Source organism: Canis aureus, chromosome 1, assembly GCF_053574225.1.
Source record: "Canis aureus isolate CA01 chromosome 1, VMU_Caureus_v.1.0, whole genome shotgun sequence".
Lineage (NCBI taxonomy): Eukaryota > Metazoa > Chordata > Mammalia > Carnivora > Canidae > Canis > Canis aureus.
In genome coordinates, this window is record NC_135611.1 from 69,914,634 (window position 1) to 69,941,902 (window position 27,269).

The 27,269-nt window shown below is 40.7% G+C and overlaps 1 protein-coding gene across 8 annotated transcripts in view; it reads left to right on the plus strand.

The window, feature by feature from the left end:
- The window catches only part of AKAP7 (A-kinase anchoring protein 7), a 128,094-nt gene that overhangs the window by 30,182 nt on the left and 70,643 nt on the right, over window positions 1–27,269 (plus strand). For all 8 annotated transcript variants that reach the window (XM_077903069.1, XM_077903080.1, XM_077903094.1 and 5 more), the window contains exons 4-6: window positions 1,912–2,048; window positions 6,978–7,138; window positions 20,489–20,601. In XM_077903069.1, coding sequence (XP_077759195.1) covers window positions 1,912–2,048; window positions 6,978–7,138; window positions 20,489–20,601 — 411 coding nt within the window. The remainder of the gene's footprint in view (window positions 1–1,911; window positions 2,049–6,977; window positions 7,139–20,488; window positions 20,602–27,269) is intronic.

Consider the following 27,269-nt stretch of genomic DNA (forward strand, 5'->3'; position numbering starts at 1 on the left):
TGATTTGGAAAATGTCTAATAAATTTTAGGTGCAAAAGCACATCTCAGCATGATGTGACCTGACCGTTACTGATGTATCCTCAGGCCAGTTCTCTTCTTTATCTTAACTTTACTTTAATTCCGGCACAGGGAACGCACAGTGTTGTATTGGTTTCAGCTGTACTTTTGCATGTTGTTTCTCTTACTGTTACGAGTAGCCAAGGTGTGGTGGTGGGTTAGAGAAATAAACATGGCCCTGGAGGAGTTGACAGTCGAATTTTATTGATACAGAGTTAGAGGAGAGGGACTCTGCGCGACCCTCATGTGCCGTCGGGTCAGGAGCACTTGGTTTCTCAGGCTCTGGGATTCGTCGAAGGGACCCCTGGCCTTGGGCCATCGCACGTCAGGTGTTGCTACATCACTGCCTCCCAGAAAACCCCCTTTCCTGTGTCGCCATCGCCCAGATGGCAAGGGAAAGAGACCGGCGAGGCGATTGTGGGGACACAGATTTACTGTGAAGCTGCCCGGGAGGCCAGGTCCCTGGGCAGCGAGGTCCCCGGGCAGCCAGGTCTCTGGGAGGCCAGGTCCCCGGGCAGCTAGGTCCCCGGGAGACCAGGTGCCAGGGAGGTCAGATCCCTAGGAGACCAGGTACCAGGGAGGCCAGGTCCCCAGGAGACCAGGTACCAGGGAGGCCAAGTCTTCAGGAGGCCAGGTCCCCAGGAGGCCAGGTCCCCGGGCAGCCAGGTCCCAGGGAGGCCAGGTCCCGGGGAGGCCAGGTCCCCAGGGGGCCAGGTCCCTGGCCAGCCAGGTCCCCGGGAGGCCAGGTCTTCAGGAGGCCAGGTCCCCAGGAGGCCAGGTCCCCGAGGGCATCTCGGGGTTTGCCCAGTTCCCTCCTGTGGGTACTGAGAGTGTTGTTGAGAGAAAGTAGCGACTCCAGCATCAGGACAGTCCATTGTGCTCCGAGCCCCTTTGTCCGATCTCGCAGTGTTATAGTGGCCCCTGCCCCTGTTGTGGCCCCTGCCCTCCCTCTGGTCACTGAGTGAGCGCCCTGGCTCCTGGGAGCGCTCTCCTCTCCGAGGGTGGCTCGCTTTGCCATCAGCTGTGAGCTCCTCAGCGACTCTCCTTGCCCGGCTGTGCCCCTCCTCATACATCTGGGCAAGTGACAATAGTCACTCCTGTTGAGATTATTGCTGTCCTAAAAAATCTTAAAGGCCGTGAAGAATGGGTTCTCAGACACATTCACTTGGGGACAAATAAATAATACTTCCAACAGGAATGGAATGTTGTCTGCTGGCTTGACCTTTCTGTGGCAAGAATAAAACTTTTTTTTATTTTATTTTAGGAAAGATCATGATTATCATGAGTCATACTGCATATTCTAAGGACCATTTTTTGAAAAGCTGCATGGTCACTGAGAGATTGTCAACCAGGGGGTTCAACCCAGTGACTCAGTTTGTAAAATAAGGGTATTAGGCTTGATTTTTTTTTAAAGATTTATTTATTTATTTGTGTGTGAGAGAGAGAGAGAATGGGAGGGGCAAAGGGAGAGGGGAGAATCTCAAGCAGACGCCCTGCTCAGCACGGAGCCCCAGATGGGGCTCGACCTCATGACTCTGAGATCCGGACCTGAGCTGAAATCAAGCATCAGGTGTTTGACCGCCTGAGCCTCCCAGGCGCCCGTAGGTTTGATGTTTTTAAGATGGACACGGATTGCACGATTCTTCAAGACTTATATATCCTATTAAGCTTCCAAAATTCATTTTATCCAGGGTATTTGAGAACAAATAGGTAATTAAGCATTGTTGAGTTGAGGAATCTTGACATCGTTCTAATTTTGGTCGTTGCTTATTTTTCTTCTTGACTGACATGTCGTCTTAGGAAATCTTGCTTACCTAACCTCTGTTCTGTGTATATATGTGTGTGTGCGATTAGATTACGAGAGGAATTAAGATCCTGCAAAATGCAATACTCCAGCAAGATGAGCGACTAGCCAAAGCCATGACCAGTGACGGCTCCTTTCACATAACCCTGCTGGTGATGCAGCTATTAAACGAAGATGAAGTCAACCTGTGAGTACTACGTCTTCCTCGAATATCATTTTCCAGATTATTACTTTGGTATGAGTGAACATAGCAGAACCCAAAGAGGCGCTGAAATTCTGAGGAAACATCCTTTGTTATAATTTATTTCAGTTAATAGTCAATGTGCGGAATTAGCAATGCAAATATTCCTTCTAATCTAGGCTTTTAAACTCTGTTACTGTCGTCAAATAGTGGCCCTGGGTCTGTGGTTGCTGCCCGCGTTGATCGTGGACGCCCTCTGGGGCTGACCACGCAGGTTCGGATTCTTGGTAAAGGTCGGGAGCCACGGCCCAACCACCTCTGAATGGCTGCCTGGTTCAGGGCGAATCATGCGCTTTTTGAAGAAACGGGGACCGTAATAGTTCTAGTGCATGCCGCTGCCGCCAGCCTGCGGTGGGGGGCCTCGGCCTTCCCCTCCCCTGGGGATGCTTGCGGGCGCATGTCATGGCTCCTTCCTGGTAACCCTCCGTGTGGTTCTGGTTCAGCCTGGGTTCTGGGTTCTAGCTCTCTGGAGAAGCAGTCCTACCGCCTTGCAGTCGCTCCCGTTTTCTCCGTCGCCTGTCGCTTCCCAAGGGAATGAAGGACACGGCTTGGCTGGGGGCGGCCGCCCGTCGGGACCCACGGTCCTGTCCAACCTGGAGCCGCCACGGGCGGCAGGGACACTCTGGGGGAGCCCTGGCTCAGCAAGGCTGGGAGACCCGGGTCACGGAGATGGGCGAGCCCAGCAGGTGCCTCGGTGGGCACCCTCGTCCCCGGGCCCACCAGGACCCAGACACAGTGCTGCAGGGCCTGTGTCCTGCCGGGTGGCCTCGGAGGCCGGGCGGGCGGGCGGGAAGGAAGCCCGGGGCTTGCTGGCAGGGCCTCTGCTTCGGCAGCACGTGCGGCTCCCAAGGCCAGAGGAGCAAGGGTGTGCGGGGCGCCACCGGGGTACCCGGGACGTGGCCTGGCTGTGTCCCCGAAGTGGGACCCTGAGGATGGGCAGGCCGACCAGAGGGCCTACTCAGTCCTCCTAGGAGAACGTGGGCCCCGGGAAGGGGAGGGGAGGGGGCTCCCTCCTGGAAGGAGGCTTGTACCCCGGAGACCTTTTTAAACCAGAAAAGGTTGAGCCACCGTCATCAGCGGGTTTGGATCCATCTGTGTCCTTGGAGCTGGGCCTCTGCTCCCCAGGCTGCACCCCCACGGATGTGGCTTCCTTTGTTCTCCTAACGGAGCGGGAGGCCACAGTGGAGGCCGCAGTGATGCCCCAGCGAGGAGGCGGGAGCCCTAGGAAGTGGCCAACTCTGGTCAGCAGGGAGGCCAGAGCCAGTCGGTCCCCTTACCACTCAGGGAGGCAGCATGAGGCTGCGGGGCCTAGATGGGGGATGGGGGGGCAGAGACCCTGCTTGGGCACCATGGCCTCCTACAGCCCGAGGCCTCCAGTGAGGGGCACGTGGTGGGCAGCAGGGCCAGGTGACGGCAGGTGCCTCCCCCGTCCCAGGCTGGTCCACGTCCCGGTGCAGGCAGGATGCTTTGAGGGAGGTTTGGGGGCCCTCTGGGTTGTCACGGTGGGGCTCGGTGAGGGGAGGGTCACTGGGCTGCCCGTCAGGGCCCCGTGCCATCCGGCCCCCATCAGGCCCCCATCCGGCCCCCATCCGGCCTCCATCCAGCCCAGCCATCCAGCCCTTATCTGGCCCCCATCCGGCCCCCATCCAGCCCCCATCTGGCCCCCATCTGGCTTCCATCCAGCCCCCATCCGGCCCAGCCATCCGGCCCCCATCCGGCCCCCATCCAGCCCCCATCCGGCCCAGCCATCCGGCCCCCATCCAGCCCCCATCTACCCCCATCCGGCCTCCATCCGGCCCAGCCATCCAGCCCCCATCTGGCCCCCATCCGGCCCCCATCCGGCCCAGCCCGAGCCGGGGCTCCTCGCAGATCCTCACAGTTTCGCGAAGAACCAAATGTCCAGCGAGTCTCCGCGGCGTGAAGTGGCGACCTGGTGCGACCTCCTGGTACTGGGAATATTGTCCTTCCTCGGAGGTGATGAGCACGTACTGGCAGCTTAGCGATTCTTCTCAACAAAACTGTAATGAAAGTTCTAGGAAACCAATGAGGCCTGTCGTAGGAACCACAGCAACAGCCCCTGGGCCTCGCCCGCGCAGGGTCCTGAGCCAGGTGCTTGGGGAAAAGGACGAACCAGGAACGGCCCCTACGCTCTGGGTCATGCAGCTGCCGTCATTAGATGCCCGCTGACCTGAAATGGCCATGGCAGAGGACGAGGACAAACCGCCATGTTCCAAAGGCACGAAGCAGTAATGGCATTTCAAAGGACAAAAGATTTCCTACTAGTTTGGGAAGCCAGGGAAGTGTCTGTGGCAGTGTGTTAGCTTGTATTTTTTATTTTATTAAAAAAAAAAAAGGATTTATTTATCTTGCAGAGAGAGAGGGAGAGGGAGAGAGTGGGAGGGTGCAGGGGAAGGAGACCCCCGGCCCCCCACCCCGCTGAGCAGGGCGCCCAGCAGGCTCCACCCCAGCACCCTGAGGTCGCGGCCTGAGCCCAGGGCACGACGAGCCAGCCGAGTCAGGGACCCGGTCACCTAGGCACCCGCAGCGTGAACCTTCAAAGGAGGAGTAGAATCAAGATGTGTCTTCACTCGGGGAGCTTGATAGTGAGAGAGGAACCGATCTGGTTTCCCGGTAAAACATTATATATATGAAGGATTTTCTGAGTCTCTGATCTTATTTATTTATTTATTTATTTATTTATTTATTTATTTATTTGAGTCTCTGATCTTTTAATTTTACCTTCCATCCTATACCGTATAGTAAGCTGGCTTCTGTATTGTCATTTTCTTGTCTGTGTTCTTTTCAAAATCTAGTATGGTCATCGAGGTACTTAGTGATCTATCGACCAGTGGGTTGGGTGTGGGGTGCGTGGAAGCAGTTTCTAGAATCACAAATTTCTTCAGGGCGCCTGGCTGACTCTTGATGTCAGAGTCACAAGTTTAAGCCCCATGGTGGCTACAGCGATTAAAAAAAAAAAAAAAAGATTTTTTTTTAAAATCATGAATTTCTTCAGACACCACTTCAGGTCCTTTGTCCTCAGAACGTGGGAGAAAGGGATAGAAATTTTAAGGCCAAACCCAGCTGCTGAGCTGAAGAATGGCTGCGCTCCCTGCCTTAATTTCAGACGCACCTTCGGGGCCGAAGCCCCGTTTCAGAGCCGTTTCCTGGATGCGTACACTTTCTCCTCGGTTTACCATGGAGAAGTCTTTGTATAAAACATTCTTGAGAAGATACGCTATTCCAAAGAATTTGGAAGTCTGTGATACTTACCAATAGACCCCAGGACTCTTCCTCTCTGTGATGGGTGACATCTCCTTGGGACTTCGTGCTCTATGCACCCAGAAAACTGAAAAAGCTGAAACTGGACTGACGTTGGATTATCTAGATTTTTTTTTTAATGAAAAATAGCATGTAGGATTCGCTGTCTATGAAAAGCCCTAGACTTTTGTGTGGCCTACATTTATTTTATTTTATTTTATTTTATTTTATTTTATTTTATTTTATTTTATTTTATTTTATTTTATTTTATTTTATTTTATTTATTTTATTTATTTTATTTTATTTTATTTTATTTTATTTTTTTATTTTTTTTATTTTAATTTATTTTATTTTATTTTTTATTTTAATTAATTAATTAATTTATTTATTTATTTATGTGGCCTCCATCTGAAATGAGTGTCTCGAATTCCCCAATCAGTGAGCAATGGGCCAGAGCGGGTGCCCTCCCCTCGCGGCTCTAACCCCCGCAGCCAAGGCCCGTCCCGCGGCTGGACAGGGACGCACAATGTGTCTTCTGCACGGATGCAGTCAGCACAGATTGGGTTTAGGACGTGGACTGGGAGGCACAATGGCAAATGCTGACCTCTCCGAAGGTGTTTTGAAGTATTATTGTACGTTATGTTATGGCCTTGACAAGAATTGAAACTCGGTATGAAGTTATGGATGGAATCAGTTACAGACTTTATATATGAAAACTAATTTAGAAATACGAAAGAGCTAGAAAAGTACCTAAATTTCTTTTCACACATTTGACATATAATTATTGGTGAACAAATCACACTGATTAGTTGAAAATAAAGATGTTTTCTCTGAAGGGTATTTTAAGGCTGTCTCCATTATGTAAGAATGTACCTTTTTCTTTTTGGAGTAATTGCTGCCATCTAGTGAGATTTTAATTTTTTCTCATAACGCCATACCTACACTAGAATTCTCTTAAAGATGGAAGGAATTTATCCTACTTTTCAAAATATTCCAAATCTGATAATGTTTGATTCATTCATATAGTAAACATTTGTTATTATGAAGAAAAATAAAGTATTTGAAACACAGAATAGTCCTATAATCACATACATTAAACAGAAATAAACTCAGATGGTTGTAGTTGGCAAATAGAAGATTGTATTTTTGTTTAATCCAGTTACAGTATTATCTTATTATGAAGGCTGTTATGGTTTAAGAGATAATGAATATTAAGTTTTAGTGCTTTGCAGATAGTAATTACTATATTGGTACTTTTCATAAGAATCTAGAACTTTCCATATAATCTAATATAAGCTTTTGTGATATTAAGTTTTTTGGAATATATTATCAGTAATTTTTTTTTAGTTGCTTGTGCAGCATTTTCTTGATTAAAAACCTCTTGGTGAACTATAAAATAGTATTTTCTTTCATGTCTTTAATGTAAATTACAATTAAGTAAAGATTTAATTTACTTCTTCCATAATTTTTGTGGGAAATTAATGTTTAATTTGAATCACATGGGTTCGATTTTGAACCTTAATTAGAACAAATATCAAAACTTATCTTTCTAAAACTGATTGTTTCTTGTTTGGTTTTATATATTTCATTACTTAAAAATATATCATCTCTTCCCAGTGGTATCGGTGCTCTTTTGGAATTAAAACCATTTGTAGAAGAAATCCTCCAAGGAAAAGAGTTGATTTTGCCCTTTCAAGGGGTTGACACTTTTGGAAATCAGGTTGGATTTGTGAAGCTGGCAGAAGGACATCACATAAATCCGCTTTTGGAGATAGCAGGTAAAGCAAAACAGCAGCAAATCCATGGGAAATCTCCTGTATTGAGGAAGCAATCTCTTTCCCATCCCCAATTCTCTTAGTAGACGTTTGACGCCTTTTAGCTTTGGAGAGCCATTATAACCTTACGCTAGCAATGAGCTGCTTCGGTATTTGCATGTGTAGGTGAGCAGCCAAATAAAGCACCTGAAAGTTATCTTGAGTTTTTTTTTTTTTTTTTCTTTGAGTATGGTTGACACACAATGCTCCATTAGTTTCAGGTGCACAACATAGTGATTTGATAAGTTTATACTACGTTCACCACGAGTGTAGCTACCATCTGACCCGGTACATCCCTCTTACAGCCACAGCCTTTATCCCTTATGCAGTGACTTTTATTCCCATGACTTCTTTTTTTTAAAAATATTGATCCACTGCAGAGAGAGAGAGAGAGTTGGGGGCAAGGGCAGAGGGAGAGGACTCCGCTGAGTGGGGAGCCCATTGCAGGGCCCAATCTCACGACCCAGATCATGACCTGAGCTGAAACCAAGAATTGGACGCTTCATCGACTGAGCCACCCAGGCGTCCCCTGATTTACTCATTCCATACCTGGAAGCCTGTGTCTCCCACCACTTCACTCACTTTGCCCAACCTCCCACCGCTCTCCTTTCCTGCAGCTGTTGTTTTGGTCTCTGTATTTAGAGGCCTCATTCTGCTTTTTTGTTTGTTAATGCATTTGTTTTGTTTTGTTTTTTCAGATTTCACTTATAACTAGAATCATATGGTATTTATCTTTCTCTGTCTGACTTATTTCACTTAGGATAATATGCTTAGGTCCGTCCATGTTGTCTCGAATAGCATGATCCCACCTTTTCTATGGCTGTGTAATATTCTGGTGTATATATACCACATCTTCCTGTTGATGGACCCTTAGGTTGCTTCTGTATTTGGGCTATTGTAAATAATGCTGGAGTTAATATGGAGGTGCGTATGTTTTTTTGAATTAGTGTCTTTGTTTTTTGGGTAAATACTCAGGAGTGGAATTATTGGATCATATGGTGTTTCTTTGTGATTTTTTGAGGAACCTCCATACTGTTTTCCACAGTGACTGTATTATTTTGATTTTTCGACCTGAGGATATCTTGACTCTGGGCAGTCTGGATGGTGATGGGCTGGACTTAAGTATCTGCTAGGACTGTCCTGATCGTAAGTCTGCAGAATTCCAGTGCTTTTCATGACATTTGACATATATTTGGCATTAAGTAAGTATTGACAGTATGGATAAGAATCACCGATTGCCTATTCCGAGACTTATGGGACTTGTCCACCCCGTTCCAGAGAGTCCCCGAGTCCCTGAGTGAGGCAGCATCATTTTCCTCTGTGGTACTTTCCCCACTTTCTGTTTAGGTGCTACTCTGAGCAGGAGGTCCTTTGGTGATGTTAGAAGGTATCACAGGTTACTTCATGTAGCACAATTGAAAGTATGTAGTGAAGTAGAAGCAGAAAATTACAAAATCTGGATGAATGACTTTTGAGTTGATCTACAGATTGTAGTTTGAGTGTTAATCTACATGCTGTAAAGAATTTTTATTTTCATATCATGTCACATCATCTCGTGTCCTTTCATTTCAGGTTTAGTGATTTTTGGTTTGTAACAGACTCATCATTTGTCCATGCTCATTTAACTTTATCCATCTATCTACCTGTCTATCTGTCATCTATTGGCCATCCATCCATCTATTTTTAAATGGTATCATAATCACCTGGAAATCCACCACCAAATAAAACACACAAAACAAAGTCCACAAAACAAAAGTTGGACACTGGTAATAATTTAACTGTATTATCCTTTTCATTAATCCATTATATGGCCATCCTTCATCATCCTGAAGTCAGTGTTTATTATTTCCTTATATTCTCCCAAAGTATATGTATTTTTAAGTGGTTTTAACCTTATGTATGATTTTTTTTGAGACATACTTTTTTTTTTTTTCTACTTAGGGTCATATTGTCTTTATGTTGTTTTATAGTTACCCATTCAGAAGTACATCTCTTGGGGTGCCTGGCTGGCACAGTCTAAAGGGCATGTGACTCTTGATCTCAGGGTCGTGAGTTCAAACCCCACACTGGGCATACAGCTTACTTAAATAAATACATAATTTAAAAAAACAACCCCTCCCCCCCCAAAAAAAAGGGCATCTCTTTTTGGGTTAAGGGAGACATTGTGAGGATCAAGTTTCATTTTATTGTTGGTTATGTTTTCTTTTGTAGAGCAAAGTACATATAAACAAACATGCAAACAATATTTTTGAGTCAAGAAGGATTTAAAATTATTAGTTGGTCAAGAAAAAGGCAACTCTAACAGTTTTGAGAGCAGAGCATTTGGGATCCAATGGCCACAGATAACAAACTTAATCTGTTCTTCCTAACTGCTCTGGAGAAAATGCTAGGTATAGGTTTTTTTTTCTTTTGGAATATAAATATCCCTGATCTCAAGAATCATTTCTAATTAGTCATTCATTCATTGTTCTTTTAAATAATTCAATGGGTGCTTGCAACATTGAGAATTCCATCCATTCTTAGCAAATATTCTCACAAGGGCAGTTTCCAGAATTGATGAAAGATCCATTGTATGCTGAGGAATGTGAGATCTTGCCAGCTTTCGTATGACTATGAGCCCAAGGGTGTTGGTTTGTCATTTTAGGAAAGGCCACTGCCCCTGTAATTCTTTTCTCAATGTGAGAGACTGTTTCTTAAAAATATATATATACTTTTCTAAAATTTAAACAAAACGTTACAAAAATGGAAAATAGAGGGAGAATAGCATTCTGTCCTCATATAATCACTGCTTGTTATGCTTGCTTTTAATCTCTTGTGTATTTTATACTGTTGCTTTTGATTATACTTTTATGCACTTTTATAAGAAATCAATATTTAAATATGTATATGGAAAATTTTCATTGAAGTTTAGTGAATATATGGATTAATACCCCACATATATAATGTTCAGATACAGTGTCCAATACAGGGAATTTTTGTCAATATTTCACTTTATTGGATTTATTTTGACAAAAATGCCTCAGGATTAGTATTGCTTTAGTCCAACAGTGTCAGTAAATAATGTAATGTTTGTGTCACTTTTTATAAACTACTTATTCAGTGTCAGTAAATAATGTAATATTTGTCTTTGTATCCTTTTTATTTATTTTTTATTTTTTATTTTTATTTTTTTGTGTCCTTTTTATAAACTACTTATTCAAATGATATAGTTCTACATTTAGAATTGACCAGAGCCCTACATTTCTTAAAACTGTAATAAACTATGTTTATGTATATGCCGATAAAAGAATATTAAAATCTTATTTGTTCAAAATTGTCAAGGTAGAGCTAGTTTGACTTAGTGGAAGAGCAGAATTTTTAAAGAAAATAAATTTAGTTATTAAAGTATTAATAAAGAAGTTTAAGTTCATATTATGAAGTAAAATTACCTTGAAAAGTAGTTGAACATTATAACTCATGAATAGTCTGATTTACCTAGTTTTTAGAGTTTTAAAACTTGCAAGTTAAAAGAAACAAACTCCAAAAAATTTTTTTTATTTAAATTAAATTAACATAAAATGATTATCAGTTTCAAAGGTAGAGGTCAGCGATTCCTCAGTCTATATAATACCCACTGCTCATTACATCATGTGCCCTCCTTAATGACCATCCCTCAAACAAGTTTTTAAATTATATAGTTGTTATGAAAAAAGTGAATTTTAGACTCTAATATTTTAGCTTATTGCTGAAATATTGCAGGATAAAGAATAATTTAGAATTTTTAATGCAAAATTGAAGACATGTATTCTGTATTTTGGACTAATACAGTCTGAATAGATGTGTTTTACCATCAGTACTTGAACTATGCATACAGGTACGTTGCTGCCAAGTGTTATTCCTGGTAGATGCCAGTGAGCTGAAGACACTAGGCCCATCTTTGCCCATAGTGTCCACGCAGGGTGTGTGGCCTCAGAGCTCTGTGTGTCTGTCAGCTTCCTAGCCTGACCTTGAAAGATCCTGTTTTTCCAGAATAAAACAGAACCTACTTTCTCCTTTCTTAGCAGTACACAGGAGCTGATAGAGCTAAGAAGATTTTGAAAATTATGCGTTTATATGGCATTTCTCCACATCCTACAATAATGACATTGCACTGCAAAGCTTTTGTGTAGAAATGAATATGTGATCTCATTCCTTTATTTCAGCAAAAATATAATTTTGTTAAGATGTGTATTAGATTGAGAGATTGCTAAAAATTTAGCCTGCTAGAATTACGATAGTTCTTGCAAATCTTTTTTTTTTTTTTAATGAGGAAAGTGCCCTTGGCTAGCATGATAGAAGATTCTAAGTGTATTTCTCTCACACAAGGAAAAGTGGAAGGTTTTTAGGATGTCCATTTGAACTTTGCACTTTCTCTTACATTGACTGTCATTTCCCCCAAAGATGGGACCATATGTCTGGTTAACATCCATCACCTCACATAGTTACACATTTTTTTATTGTGATGAGAACTTTTAAGATTTACTCTGGCGGCACTTGGGTGGCTCAGTTGCTTGAATGCTGACTCTTGGTTTTGCCTCTGCTCGGATCCTGATCTCAGGGTGGGAGCCCTGCATCCTACTTGGCCTGAGCTCGAAATCTTGCTGGTTTCTCCCCACCCGCTGCCTCCCCTCAGCCACCTGTGTGTGTGCACGTGCACGCCCTCTATTCCTCTCTCACTGTATATTGTCCATTCATTATTTAAGCCTATCTGTAAACTTTTTTTAGGGGAGGGATTTTTTTTTTTAATATTTAAAATTTTAATTTCATGCAGTTAACATAGTATTATTTTAGTTTCAGGTGTACAATATAGTGATTCAGCAGTCCTGTACATCACTCAGTGCTCATCATGATAAGTGCCCTCCTCAGTCCCCATCCCCTAGCTCACCCCTTCCCTCTACCCCTCCCCTTTGGGGATCGTCAGTTTGTTGTCTATAGTTGAGGGTCCGTTTCTTGGTTTGTCTCTTTTTTCTTTGTTCATTTGTTTCTTAAATTCTACATATGAGTGAAATCATATGGTATTCGTCTTCCTCTGACTTATTTTGCTTAGAATTATATTCTTTGGTTCTATCTACTTTGTTGCAAATGGCAAGATTTTATTCTTTTTTATGGTTGAATAATATTCTATTGTATGTATATACCATATTTTTTTACCCATTTACCTGTATCGATGGACACAGGTAATCTTGGCTATTTCCATATCTTGGCTATTGTAAATAATGCTGTAATAATCATAGGGGTATATGTATCCTTTTGAATTAGTGTTTTTGCATAAGTGTTTTTGGATAAAGATCAAATAGTGCAATTGCTGGGTCATAGGGTAATCCCATTTTTAGCTTTTGAGGACCCTCCACACTGTTTTCCACAGTGGCTGCAGGTGTTTGCATTCCTACCAACAGTGCAAAAGGGTTGCTTTTCCTAAACATCCTTACCGATGCCTGTTGTTTTTGTTTTGTTTTGTTTTTGATTTTAACCATTCTGACACGTATAATCACGCTATTTTGATTACTGTAGCTTTGTAGTAAATTTTGAAACAAAGAAGTGTAATATTTCCAACTTTGTTCTTATTAATAGTTTTTGGCTATTTAGGATCCTTGGAGATTCCAGTGAATTTTAGGATGACTCTTTTTCTATTTCTGCAAAAAGTGTCACTGTAACTTTGGTAGGAATTGCATTAAATCTGTAGATCACTTTGGGTGTTACTGCCATCTTAGCAGCATTAAGGTTTCCAGTCCATGACCATGAGATGTCCATTTCCCAGTTACTTTTGTCTTTAATTTCTTTCTGCAATATGTTGTAGTTGTCAGTCTTTTGCCTCCTTGTTAAAGTTAATTACTAAGTATTTTATTATTTTTGGTACTGCTGTCAATGGAATTGTTTTTTAAATTTCTTTTTCAGACTGTATTATTGATCTTTTATAAAACTCATTTCAGGGATCCCTGGGTGGCGCAGCGGTTTAGCACCTGCCTTTGGCCCAGGGCACGATCCTGGAGACCCGGGATCGAATCCCACATCGGGCTCCCGGTGCATGGAGCCTGCTTCTCCCTCTGCCTGTGTCTCTGCCTCTCTCTCTCTCTGTGACTATCATAAATAAATAAATAAATAAATAAATAAATAAATAAATAAATAAATAAATAAAAACTAATTTCATGGGGCACCTGGGCGGCTCAGTTGGTTAAATGTCTGCCTTTGGCTCAGGTCACGATCCTGGGGTCCTGGGAGGGAGCCTGAGTCCGGATAAGCAGGGAGTCTGCTGCTTTCTCCCTCTGCCCCTCCCCCTGCTTGCACTCTCTCTCTCTCAAGTAAATAAATAAATAAAATCTAAAAAAACAAAAAACAAAAAAAACAACTTATTTCAGATATTACTTCCAAAATAAAGGCTTTTCTGATTTCTTCAAAATAGAAATGACTATTTTCTCCCCTAATCCCCCCTGTATTCTATAGATGGATATCTATGGTAGAAAATGTAATATTTCATTGTATTTGATTGTTTAGGAATCAGTGTTTCTCAATTAGAGTGAGAGCTCTTTGAGGGAATCTTTCCTCTTTGTGTCCCCAGAGCCTGTTATGTAATAGAGATCCAATAAATATCTTTTAAATTGATATGTAAACAAATGAAAAAATGTATGATGTAAACATAAAAGTGCAGTTGAAAGAACATTTAACTTTATGTAGTCTTTCTTCCCTTGTTTATATTCATGTCTCAATCTTCGTATGACAGTAAAATCCAGGCCTGGTGTCTGGAATCCCTGAAGGAGGGGCACCTGGGCGGCTCAGTCAGTTAAGCATCTGACTTCGGCTCAGGTCATGATCTTGGGGTCTTGGGATCGAGCCCTGCCTGGTGCTCTGTGCTCAGCGGGGAGCCTGCTTCTCCCTCTCCCGCAGCCCCTCCCCTTGCTTGTTCTCTCTCTCTCTCTCTCTAATAAATAAAGAACACCTTAAAAAAAAAAAAGAATCCCTGATGGATGATGCACCAGCATTCCCTGACTGTTCACTTGGACTAGCTCATTGTTAAGATAAGTAGAGGGACCTATGAGACCAAACGTAATGGCCTCATCACTTTCACTGTTGAGGGCAAGTGACCTGTCCAAGAACACAAGTTGAATAATAGGAGAACTAGGCTGGTGTTAGAATGCTCACCCAGAGTCTCTTTCTTCAACTGCAGTGGAATGAATGTGATTCCTCTGGCATCAAGGTGTAATTTTAAAGACTTGCTTTTAAGAATGAAACGTTTTAAAGTTCTATTTGACAGTTTTACAAGTAATCGATTGGAAATACCTGCTTAAAATGATGAGTATAAAAATTTTAAATTGAAGTTCATTTCAACATTATGCCAGCCGTTATGTTGAAGCATAGAGTTCAGGTGATTTACTAAAACATCTAAAAATGGAACAGTTTAAGTAGCGCATGGAAACAAGAATCCTTTAAATAGTAATAACCGTTAAAACAGTTGTTATCACTTTTATTTAAAATTTTAGATGGCTAAAAAGTGATTCTAAAATTCTATCGAGATTTTTCATATTATATGTGACATAGTTTTACTGTAACTTACAAGGGTATATGGAAGTATCTTCCAGATGGGAAGACCTTACCACCTTCTGTCCTGTGGTGTATTGTCTCATCACAGATTGGTCTTCTTAAAACTAAAATCCAACTTATTATTTCTGGTGTATCTGAAATAGAATATTTAAATTTAAGAATATATTAGAAAAAAAGAATATATTAGGACTACCTAATTTATATTTCATATTCTAGGCTACTTTTATTAATAATCTCATTTATACACCTCAATAAAAAAAATTAACCTTTGTGATTATTCTCATATATCATGGTATCATATAAATATCCCTCACCATGTTAGAAACAGGGAAAAATTGCAAAAAAAAAAAAAAAGGAAAAATTTATAAGAAAGTGTATATAATTTAAAAAATGTATATAATTAAGATTTTATTAAAATTGATCTGTTGTGGTTTATTTTCAGAGAACTTTTAGCAATTTCTTTACACTTTACATATGAATTTATTGTTGCTACATACTTTTTTATTTAAAGATTTTATTTATTTATTCATGAGAGACACAGAGAGAGAGGCAGAGACACAGGCAGAGGGAGAAGCAGGCTCCCTGCAGGGAGGCAGATGTGGGACTCCATCCCAGAACCCCGAGGTCATGACCTGGGCCGAAGGCAGCCGCTCAACCGCTGAGCCACTCAGGCGTCCCGTTGCTACATACTTAAGAGTTCACTTGAAGAAAATCTCCTATGTAAAAATATGTATATTTAAAATTTAAAAAAACAGGAAAAACTTCCTGGTACTTAGCATACTCCATAAATGTCTGCTGAATAAAACAAACAAACTCGCCCAAACAGATAAAACTGTGCTGTATTTGTTAGGATTACAAAATATTGTTTCTTTATTAAATTATTCATCTCAAAAAATTATTCATCTCAGTATTCTTTTATACAGCCAAGTCTCTTAGTGTTTAAAATACATTTTAAGAAATGGTTCTTCAGACGTTTTGCATCTTTAGCAATGAGGTAAATTATACTATTTAGGAAGTGTTCCTCGCTGACTTTTGAAGGGTATCTGATATATTTGCTGTGTGATTTTCTATTTAGTGCTTGGAGGAATGTCTGTGGTACTAGGAGGAATTGAACAATCTCTTAAATTATTCATAAGCTTCTCCTCCAGAACATGAGTTAACGTGGATGAAAAATGACATGTGGTTTTCACAAACTCTTCTTTCAAAAACTCTTCTAATCTCAAGAATATTTCCCTAACCATTACCCTGTAGTCTGGCTAAGCAATAGATAATATTGCTAATGCGGTGGGGGGGCGGGGGACAACAACACTAAGAAATACTTTTCCAAAAGAAGGCGACACTTTCTTTTTTCCCTATTTCTTTCTCCCTAGAGAATGTACTGTACTGGAAAACCACATTAATAACAAATTATCTGTGCTTTGTGACAAGTATTATTTAAAGCAGTATTATGGATGGCTCTCCATTATCAAAGATTTCAGGCCCAGTGAGTAATGAGAACTGCTAGGTCAAAATTTAAAGTAAGTGAAACCAGTAAATAGAAAAATATTGTATCTTTACAATCAATTGATAATGAGATTATTATATGAAAAAAAATAAAATGTGAAAACTACTCTAGGTAGTAATGAACGATACAAATACCTACCATTTTAATTTCTCTTAACAAAACCTCTTTCCTTGTATCTTTTATAGTTTTTGATAATTCTGAACATTGTTGAGTCCTCTTTATTGGGCCCAGCTCTGTCCCTAAGACTTAGCGAAAGCAGGGCCATGTCCGCGGTCATAAGCAGACAGTACCTGGCATACCTGGGAAGTGATCAGTAAATAAAAGAAGAAACAGATTTTTGCTTTCACACCTTCATGCCATTTCTGTTTTCTGGGTTGATATGAACATGTTGCCGAGTCACTATCAGTAACTCTTGTATATGATAATCCTTCAAAAACTTGAAGACTTAGAAAGTATGCCCTGATCCCTTCAGTCAGATCCTAGGAACTTAGTCCATTAGTCCCCCATGGCATATGTCAAGCCATCAGACATTGCCAGTATTTGACTATTTTTGATCCATAAAAATGACAGTTTTGCATAATTCAGCCTAATATTTTAACTCTGTAGGTCTGTTAAAAAACGGTTGAGGATATGCCACAACAGAGAGGGCCAAAGCTATTCGGACAGGCTAGTTGAGGAAAGACATACCTGCTTATGATTCATTATGTGAACCAACGCTGATGAGTTAATTATAACAGTAGTTGTGATAAACGCACTCTTGTCATGTTAGCACATGCGTACGCCGGACTGTTGTCTTTCCCTTTGTAGCTGCCCAGCATCTGAACTCTTCCCCATTCTCTCCCATGTCACATTCCTTCTTCCGCAGTTGGCTTTGGTGCTGGAAACGCAATCTTGCTTTGGTCTTGGCTTTGAATCAGGAGCCAGCAACTTGAACAAAAAAGGACAGTGCAGAGTCTATTCTGGGGTGATGGGTTGTGTCCTCGGTGGTGGCTACCCCCAGTGTAAGGCAGGTGGCAGCAGGTCTGGCCCTGTGGGGTGGGGTGTCAACGGACCCGTTCTCCACGGTGACTTTGGACATCCCCTTGGCTTCATAGCCTCCCAGCCTGGTCTAATCCTCCCACTGTTTTTTTTTTTTTTTTTTTTTTTTTAAGATTTATTTATTTTAGATAGAGCAGGAGTGGGGGGGGGGGCAGAGGGAGAGGGAAAATCTCAAGGTGACTCCACGCTGAGCATGCATGCAGGGCTCCAGCCCATGACCCTGAGATTAGGACCTGAGCCGACACCAAGTCAGACGCTCAACTGGCTGCCACCCAGGCATCCTCCTGGTGTTTTCTGGAAAGATTAGATAGTCTCCCACTAGGTTTGTGATTTTTAATTGTCAGAAAAATTAGAGCATATTTCCCATTGCTAAGAAGTAAATGAATCTAAAAGGAACAATTTTTCTCAACACGTTTGGATTGGATGTGGTTTTATTTGAGTTTCAAAGACATTTTTTTTGCCTTATAACTCACCCGTTAGTATTTTTTAATGGACATTATTGGCAGGATTATTGTTACTAAAGGGACCGTCTCTGTGTGTTTTCTGAGGCTTGATTTTTCAAACTTTTTTCGGGTAAATGTTGGAATCCTTTTAGAAAATGAAAGGCTACCTAGAAGCTCAAATGCGTAAAACCGGGGAGCTGCTCTGACTGGACACTACGTCCAGCGTGTGTGGACATAGTGGACCGGGACACATGCCCTGCCTTCCTCTTCCTCAGTCACTTGCTGGGGCAGCTTCCCTGCCCGTCGCTGAGCCCGCTGGAAGCTGAGGTTTTAGCCAGCTTCAAACATGACCAGAGTGGACACGACAGCATCTGGGTTCCAGTTCCTTCTTTCCTCCTGGCGAGGAGTGTGACTTGGAGCATTGACCTTCTTATGTTTCCGTTTTTTTTTTTTAAATCTTTAAAATTAACTTAGGAATTAGCCCTGCCTGATTTTGAGGTAGAGAGAACAGATGCGCAGTTGTTCCAAAGATCTTTGAAAAGTATGATTTTTTCATATATATAGCCAAAAATTCTTTTCGTGCATTCCAGTGTGATGCTTGTGCCCTTGTAATAATGTTGTATGGCTCATGCATAGTCAGTTGTGCTTACTTAATTTTTTCCACTTTTTTTATTCAGAAGTAATAAACACTCATTGTAACCTCCCAAACAATGTACGGGTATGTAAAGAAAATGTTACTAGTCTCATCTATCTCTATTCAATGTCAACCCTCATCCTAAGGTATTTTGTTCCAATTTTTGTGCTAATAGAACATAAATACAGAGAATTTACCTTCTTTAAATAAACTGTGGAATCCTATTATTATTATATTAACCATGCAACTTGCCTTTTTTTTGCTTAATAGATCATGGGCATCTTTTCAGGACATTATGTGTAGCTCTGATTTGCTTTTTCTTGTGATAGTGCTTAGTATGCCATATGGTAATTCAGCAACCATTTCTTTATTGATGAGGTTATTTCTACTTTGAATTTGAACATTGCTAAATATCTTCTATATAGAATTTTATGTGCTGATAATTTTATTTTGTGTATTTGCCTAGAATTGAATTTGTTGGTTCAAATACTTGTGCAGTTTAAATTTTAAAGATTATTACCTAGATTATTTTCCTTCGTGGTTGTGGCAACTCTCGTTCCCCAACAGGCATTATTTCTTCAAGTATTTTTCTCTGTCTTCCTCTTACCTCTCTTTTAGGGACTTCACTTGTATATAAGATGACTTGCTGTTACCCCACACTTAACGATCTTTCTTTCTTTCTTTTTCTTTCTTTCTTTCTTTCTTTCTTTCTTTCTTTCTTTCTTTCTTTCTTTCTTTCTTTCTCTGTATTTTATTTTGGGTGGCTTCTATTGCTGTCTTCAAGTTCATTAATTTATTGTTCTATAATGTCTAAGCTGTTGTTAATTCCATACAGTTTATTTTTGTCTAGACATTGCAGTTTTCATCTCTATAAATTTGACTTGGGTCTTTTTTTTATCTTGCATGTCTCTATTAACGTTTTGAGCATAAAGCATGCCATCATAGTCACTATTTTGATTCTCTCATCTTCTAATTCTAGTATTTGTGTCAGTTCTGGGTCCCTTTGATGAATTGATTTATCTCTTTATTGTGGGTTACATTTTCCTTTTTGTTTGCATACCTGAACATTTTTTTTATTAGATGCCAGGTGTTTTGAAGTCTATACCTTGTTGGGTCTGGATAGTTTTGTATTCCTATAAATACTCTTGGGCTTTGTTCTGGGACACAAGTTACTTGGAAACAGTTTTTTCCTTTTGGATCTTGCTTCTAAGATTTTTTAGATGGGACTAGAACAGCACCAGTTCAAAGCTAATTTTTCCCCACCGCTGAGGTAAGACCTTTTGATTCATTCTACCCAGTTTTCCACAAATCTCGAGGTTTTTTCCAGTCTGGCTCATGGGAACAGACAATTCTCCTGCCCCTGTATGAGCACCGGGCACTGTTCCCTCTAACACTTTTGAATGTGTTTCTCCATCCTCGGGTAGTTTGCTAACATACATGTGCTGGTCTATACTCAGCTGAATACTCTAGGACAACCCTTTGCAGATCTGTGGGTTTTTCTCTGTGCGTATTTCACTTTTCCAGGACTCTTTCCTGTGAACTATAGATGCTTTCACCTCTCCTTTCAGCTCCACCTGGGTTTCTCCTCTTTGCACAGGGGCTTAGACTCTCAGCGATGAAAGCGGGGCAGTCGTAGGGCTCACTTTGTTGGTTTCTCATCTCTAAGGGATCACTGACCTTCATTGCCTGATAAGTAGATTATCTTACAAACCATCATTTTATATACTTTGCCCTTTTATTGTTTCAAAAGGGAGGGTAAACCTGATTGTGTTATGCCATCTTGGTCAGAAGTAGTTGTTTTAGGTATTATGAATTACAGATGAACTAGTTCTTTTTTATGAATATGGGCAGCACTAGGATATTCAGTGAAAATCAGCATCGTAACAAATGGTTATTTCCTTTATTAAATGTTTCCTTTTCAAATTGTTGCTTTTGTGGGCTCAGAGTTCGAAATCTCTGCAGATTTAATAACACGTTTGTTGCCACACACTGTAGTTTTTTTCCTCTCTTAGAAAATAATATCCCATACAGGCACATAAAGTAATCTTTATTATAAAGTAATTTATTTTTTGAATTGCTATTTTTATAATAAAAGATAGCCATGTATTACAGTAGCATTTTTGTATTTTTATTTTCTTTAGAGGCTGCAAAAAGGACATTTCAAGAAAAGGGCTTCATGGCAGGAGAAAACAGGAGTTTTAAGCCTCATTTGACTTTTATGAAATTATCTAGGACGCCATGGCTCCGGAGGAAGGTGAGTGAACATTTTTACCGTAAGCCTTCTGTTCCTGGCTACACCGGCCATAATACGTGTGCCCGGGGGGGCATGAATGGCACTTGCAGTGGGTCTTGACACCCTGCTGGTCCTGGGATTCCAAGTCCACTGGTTTCCTACTCCCAGGGATGCTGAGTTGGCTCACGGGACTCCATGCAGGCTGCCGCACCTGTGCCCTCCTTGGCCGCTGTGGCTCTTACCCTGCGTGATCTGCCAACATTTAGCTGCATGCTCTGACCAACATTTCCTGCTGCTTCATCTGCTGCTGCATCGGCTTCATCCCTTGAAGAGCATCTAGACAGGGCCAGGGTCCTGTTTTATTGCTTTTTTTGCTTGTGGTTATTGCAGCCAGCTTGTCCTCCATGCGTCCTCCTCGGGCCTGCAAAGCCTGATGCTGCTCACTGGAGCTGGGGTCTTCAGTGGGACAAGCTTCTTTTTTTTTTTTTTAATTTTTTTATGGATTGTTTATTTATTTATTTATTCCTGAGAGACACAGAGAGAGAAAGAGGCAGAGATACAGGAAGAGGGAGAAGCAGGCTCCATGCAGGGAGCCTGACGTGGGACTCGATCCCGGGTCTCCAGGATCACGCCCTGGGCCGAAGGCAGGCACTAAGCCACTGGGCCACTGGGGCTGCCCCAGTGGGACAAGCTTCTTAACCCCCCCACCCCCCTTTATGCAGCTCTTTCAAGATTTCCAGAAGACGACCTTGTGCTTTCAGGAGTTGTCTTCACCAAGGGCTTGGAACAGGTGCTCTGTGGGACTGGGCAAGAGGGTAACTGAGGAGCCCCCATCCCCTTGTTACTTGAAAGTACTTCTCCCCGAGGATGGGCGGAAGTGACACGAACCGAGGGACATGTCTCTTGGCTTCTCACATCTCAGGGTGACTTTCTGCCTTCCCAGGCCACCCTCTCCTCTCTCAGAGGTTGGAGTAACTTTTGGTTTTCTTCTGGATTCATGAGCTTTTCTCCTGGAATCCTAAGGGCACCCTTCATTGTTTTCCCCATTTCAGCCTAGGGAGCCTCTCATGCAAGTGTAGCCATCTGCTGATCTGCTCTAATATACCCGAGTTTTGGAGATGGGCATGCAGATTTGTATTTGTTCCTGTTTTCCATGACCCCTTGCTGCAGTTAAGACTGACTTGCAGCTCTGTAAATGAAGGTCGTGTTTATTAGTAAGTAGATCTCTTTTCTACATTTGGCACAGGTTGTACTTAACGTCTCTGGGCACAGAAGTGTTTTTGATCTTTTAAAAGCACGTGTTTGGATGATTGGCCATCCCATGGTTGTGAGTTTTCCAAACTATTGTGAATACCTTTTCAAAAAGATACCTTGCATTTTTTTTCTTTTGATAACTATGCCCTACATTCAATAATAACTGAATCAGGTACCATTCCTGAATAATTAGGTAAAAATAATTTGATAAATAATAGGTTTTGGAGGCACCTAGCTGGCTCAGTTAGTAAGTGTCTGATTTCGGCTCAGGTCATGATCTCAGGGTCCTGGGATCCAGCCCCCTGTGAGGCTCTGTACTCACTGGGGAGTCTGCTTCTCCCTCTCTCCTTCTGTTTCTGCTCCTCCCCAGCTCATGTTCTCTCTCTCTCTCTCTCTCTCAAATAAATAAATAAATAAAATCTTTTAAAAAATACGTTTTGAAATTTGGACTAACAACTGACAAAACTTGCAGACTGATGGTTTACTTTTTTACTCGTTATGTTTCTTGTTTTGCTTCCAAATGGGTTGTCCTCCTCCCAGTGATTTCAAACTTAGTCACAGAATGAAAAATCTGTTGAAGGTAATACCCACATTTCAGAGTGTTTCTTTGTCTGTGCAGTATTAAATTTTACATGAGGGCACACAAGGACATTTATCAAGAGTGTTTAAACTACTCCAGAATCTCAATTTCAACATTTCAGACTAAATTTAAATGATTCCTTGGCAGTTAATTTCCCAGAATCTGCCCCCTTATTTTTTAGAGAAGGGTTATGAAACTTAAATGTTAAGCAGCTGAAATGAGATCCCATCCATCCAGTCCCAGAGCCCTGTGTAGAATCCATCTTCTCCCTTTTCCAGGCTCAGATTCTTCTCTCCCACAGGCCACGTCCAGTTCATCCAAGTTAATTTCTGTCTTCACATGAGGACCTCCCTGGTCCAAACTGTATTAATTCAAGAAATACTTACTGCGTGCTTAATACATGCCAGACACTGGATGCTGGGCCCACAGTTATGATCAAAATAGAAACAGGCCCTGCTGAATGAATCTAAATCAGATTGCATTTTGTTTAGATTCGAAAGTGTCATCTTTAGAAAATGAAGTATGACCTCACTGCCTTTCAGAAAACCAAATGAAAATTTTTTTCTTTTAAGTAATGGAATGATTCTGTTCCTATGTAATACTGGGATGTCCAGTGTTTCTGAATGCTTAAGAAAGTGCATTTTAAACTGTGGGATTCATGTGTCAGCACTGAAGCTGCAGATTTCCACCTTCTAGCTTCAGATCTGGAGCTGTACCTAAAGATTGTGACTTTTTTTTTTTTTTTTTAAGATTGTGACTTTTGATGTTCAATCGTGCCATAGGTGACTCTGGGCCAGATTCTCTGTAGTCTACTCAGAAACCTGCAGGTTTAAATAAATAGCCAACATTTTATTTATGCTGCAAATCATTTGTCCCACTGTAAAAGTTAAAGCCAGTATGAAAAGGTAGCATGCATAAACGTGCATTTTTATTATGCTTTGTGGTTTGTAATACAGATTATTTGAAAATATATGGTTCTTCAGTCTCCTTGACCTTTTACCTCTCCTACTGTCCTACTTTCTCAGCACTAATTCTCTACTGGGTTTTTATTCAGGTTCACTCATTTGTAAGGGAGTGGGCTGATACGCTCAGTAGTGGAATGTATTACTAATATTCAGTGTTGTTTAGATTGATAAGGTAGTAAAAGGAGAGAGGGGGAAGTAGAAAATAGATTCTTAATACTCGTGTTAAAATTTCCTCTTATTTCAAGTACTTTCTTTTATTTTAAAAGTGACTTTGATTATGAAAGTGTTAGGTGAATATTTGATCATTATAAGCAGTCCAAATAGATGCAAACCTATAGAGTGAAATATACAAGTTTTCCTTTACCACCACTCTACTGCCCCCCTTCCCAATATAATTTTTCTCTCTGTAGGTTATGGCTGGTATATCCTCCTCACTTTTTCCTATACACTGCAAATACGTATAGGGGCAAATACCTGCATATAGCTTCTTTAAAGCAGAAATAAATATATATTATTTTGATTTGTCATAATTTATTCTCTTGATGAATAATTATATTAATTATTTCTTTGCTAGGACAAACATTGCTGCAGTGAGGATCCTTGTTCATTTTCCTTTAGGTAGACATGCCAGTTTCAAAGAACTAATTTCTTGAAGTGGAATGTCAAGATCAAAGGATATTGTACATTTTAACTTTTGAAAAACACCATAAATTGCCTTTTAAAACAATGGCCCCAATTTATACATTCAAGCACATTGTATTAAAGGAGCGTTTGTTAGGATAAGCTTAAGGTAGAAGGACCATCAAAGATTATGAATGGTGGCTTGGTATGGCCCTTTGAGTTGTGAATTAAGCAATTCCCATAAAAAGTTAAAATATTCATATTCTTTAACTAAGAAGTTTATGCTGCTGGGGATTATCCTAAACAATGTTTTAATTGAGATAAAATTGACATATAACATTGCATATGTTTCAGGTATACAATATAATTTAATATATGAATGTATTGCAAAATGATTGCATAATAAAGTTAGTTAACACATCCATCACCTCATTGTTGTGAAAATTTTAAGACTGTTAGTAATTTTCAAATATATAGTATAGTACATATTTTTTATGATATAGTATTTTTAACTATTATCACTATGTTGTGCATTATATCCCCAGGACTTATTTGTTTTATAACTAAGAAATAATTTTAAAGAAGAAATTCTTTATGTATAAAGGTGTTTACTGAAGCACCATCTATAATAGAGGAAAAATTAAAAATAACTTCCTTTACAGTGAAGGAATTTTCTTTTTTTTTTTTAATTTTTTTTAAATTTATTTATTTATGATAGAGAGAGAGGCAGAAGCACAGGAGGAGGGAGAAGCAGGCTCCATGCCAGGAGCCTGACGCGGGACTCAATCCCGGGACCCCAGGATCACGCCCTGGGCCAAAGGCAGGCGCTAAACCGCTGAGCCACCCAGGGATCCCGGAATTTTCAAGTCAATTACAATAAATCATAAGTGATTTAAGAGGCTATACTTATACAAGCTGTGTAATAGTATTAAAAGGGTAAATAAAATATAAACCATAATTAAAGTTGTATAAGATAGTTTCCTTGGGTTTTCTCAGCACAGCTTGATGTGCTTTCTTGTATTTTGGAGGTAAAACGTGGATTCCCACAATTGCTCTTTTAGTCCTTAATTGTTTTGGTAGATCAGTATTTACAGCTGACCTTAATGTCATCTGGAATATAGTAAATTCCCCTTGACACACCCAAAATTTCTCTCTCGGTTGATTGGGGGTTTGTTTGCTTAGGTTCTGAGGAAGAGTGGAGCCTTACAGGGTTGATCATAGAAATGGTGATGGGCAAATTAGATGTCTCATGACAATCAAGGGTCAAGGGAAGTCACTAGATGCAGAAAACTTGAAGGTTTTCCATTATCTTGAGGAATGTTCTTTGAGTTTCTAGTATGGATGTGTGGTGCATAATGAAAGTATCTAGAAAAGAGCTAACAACATCTCCCACTAAGATGCTCTGTTTTGAAGGTCGATATACTCTTTCTATTCCAGTTTGACCTCTTAGAAGGTCAACTGGAAATAATTTTTTGTAGTGAGTAGATAGATACTCCTAAGATAGTGGTGGTGCTGTTGTCAGGGTAGACATGATAATTATTGGTAAAAGGAGTGTTCTGGGTACAGGAATGCTCTGGAGCATTATAGGCAAATTCTGAGATAAGATAATCCATTCATTATTATCTGCAGGAGGTGTAACCAGTTATTCTGTAATATTACCTTAGTTTTTTTTTTGTTTTTGTTTTTGTTTTTTTTTTAACCACATCCCGGGTCATTTCTTATGTTCTAAAAAACTGTTATCCATGCCATCTTAAAAAAAAAAAAAAGATTAAAAAAAAAAGATATGGAGCCATAATTGGTCTGTTCATGAAGGTAAAGCATCTCCTTGATGTGAAAGATGTAGATGGAGGTCTGCTGCGGGGGATAAATGTTTGCCACTGGACTGATCTTAAAGATCTAGTGTGAAGATTTCCCAGTGGTATTCAGTGTTGGCTGCAGAAGTCCCTTGGCTTCTGGGATGCCATCCTTTGGTAGGCTCGTATTTGTAGGTAATACCATTTAGTAGAATTAACCAAAAGTCCAGTGGGATAACCAAAAGTTATAGACTGTGATCAGAATTTTGAAAATACAGGAGTGCCTGGGTGGCTCAGTTGGCTAAGCGTCTGCCTTTGTCTCAGGTCATGATCTCCGGGTCCTGGGGTCGAGCCCTGTATCGGGCTCCCTGCTCAGTGGAGAGCGTGCGTCTCCCTTTCCCTCTGCCCCTCCTCTCTGCTCATGCTCCCTCTCTCATATAAATAAATAAAACCTTAAAAAAAAAGAATTTTGAAAATACAGAAACTCTTCTTCACATTTCCTGATAGGGATCTTCCTCTGCTACAGCCTGGTATTCTGGTTCCCAAGGTCAGAACTGAGTTCTCTAATTCAGATTCTGAGACACTTAAGATTTTTCTTGGCATTATTTATTTTTCTAACACTAGGAGGCATTTAGTCAATGTGTTTTGCATAGTCTTAGTTTCATGAAATTCTAGGAGGGTATATTGCATAAGAGAATATTAAAAGTAGTCATTGTATTTTATTTTTTATTTTTTATTTTTTTTTTAGTCATTGTATTTTAAAGCTAGTTCAATTATCACTGTGCGGGGATCCCTGGGTGGTGCAGCGGTTTGGCGCCTGCCTTTGGCGCAGGGTGCGATCCTGGAGACCCGGGATCGAATCCCATGTCGGGCTCCTGGTGCATGGAGCCTGCTTCTCCCTCTGCCTATGTCTCTGCCTCTCCCTCTCTCTCTGTGACTATCATAAATAAATAAAAATTAAAAAAAAAAATTATCACTGTGCTTTCAGAGTTGTAGTTTCTTTCATTAAATGAATGGAGCCTCAAAAAAATCTTATTAAATCACCATATGTCTGAAATAGTCACTAACATTCAATTTCTTTGTGTAATTTTCTTGGAACATATTTGTTTTTTTTTGTACCACCTTCTTTTGGAAGTCTTTTCCTCATCGAGTGACCTTGTGATTTAACCATTGCGGAAACTGGTTGGTTAGAAGTGTGTGCTAACACTTGGTGGCAGAAGAAGACCAGTTTCAAATCAAACAAGTATCTTCATGCAGGTCTAGATTCCTTAAGAAATAAATGTGATCTTTTCATGGATAAATCAGTTGTTTTTAAGCACTAATTATTTTCTGGCCTTTTTAGATACCTTTGCTGATCTGTGGCTCTTTCAAACTAGTAATGTAGCACTAAACTGTCCAAGCTAGTTTATAACTGGCGCTTCCTTGTCTCAGCCTTTTACAGAGTTAGAGAAATTTAGAATGAAAGACCTGATCCCC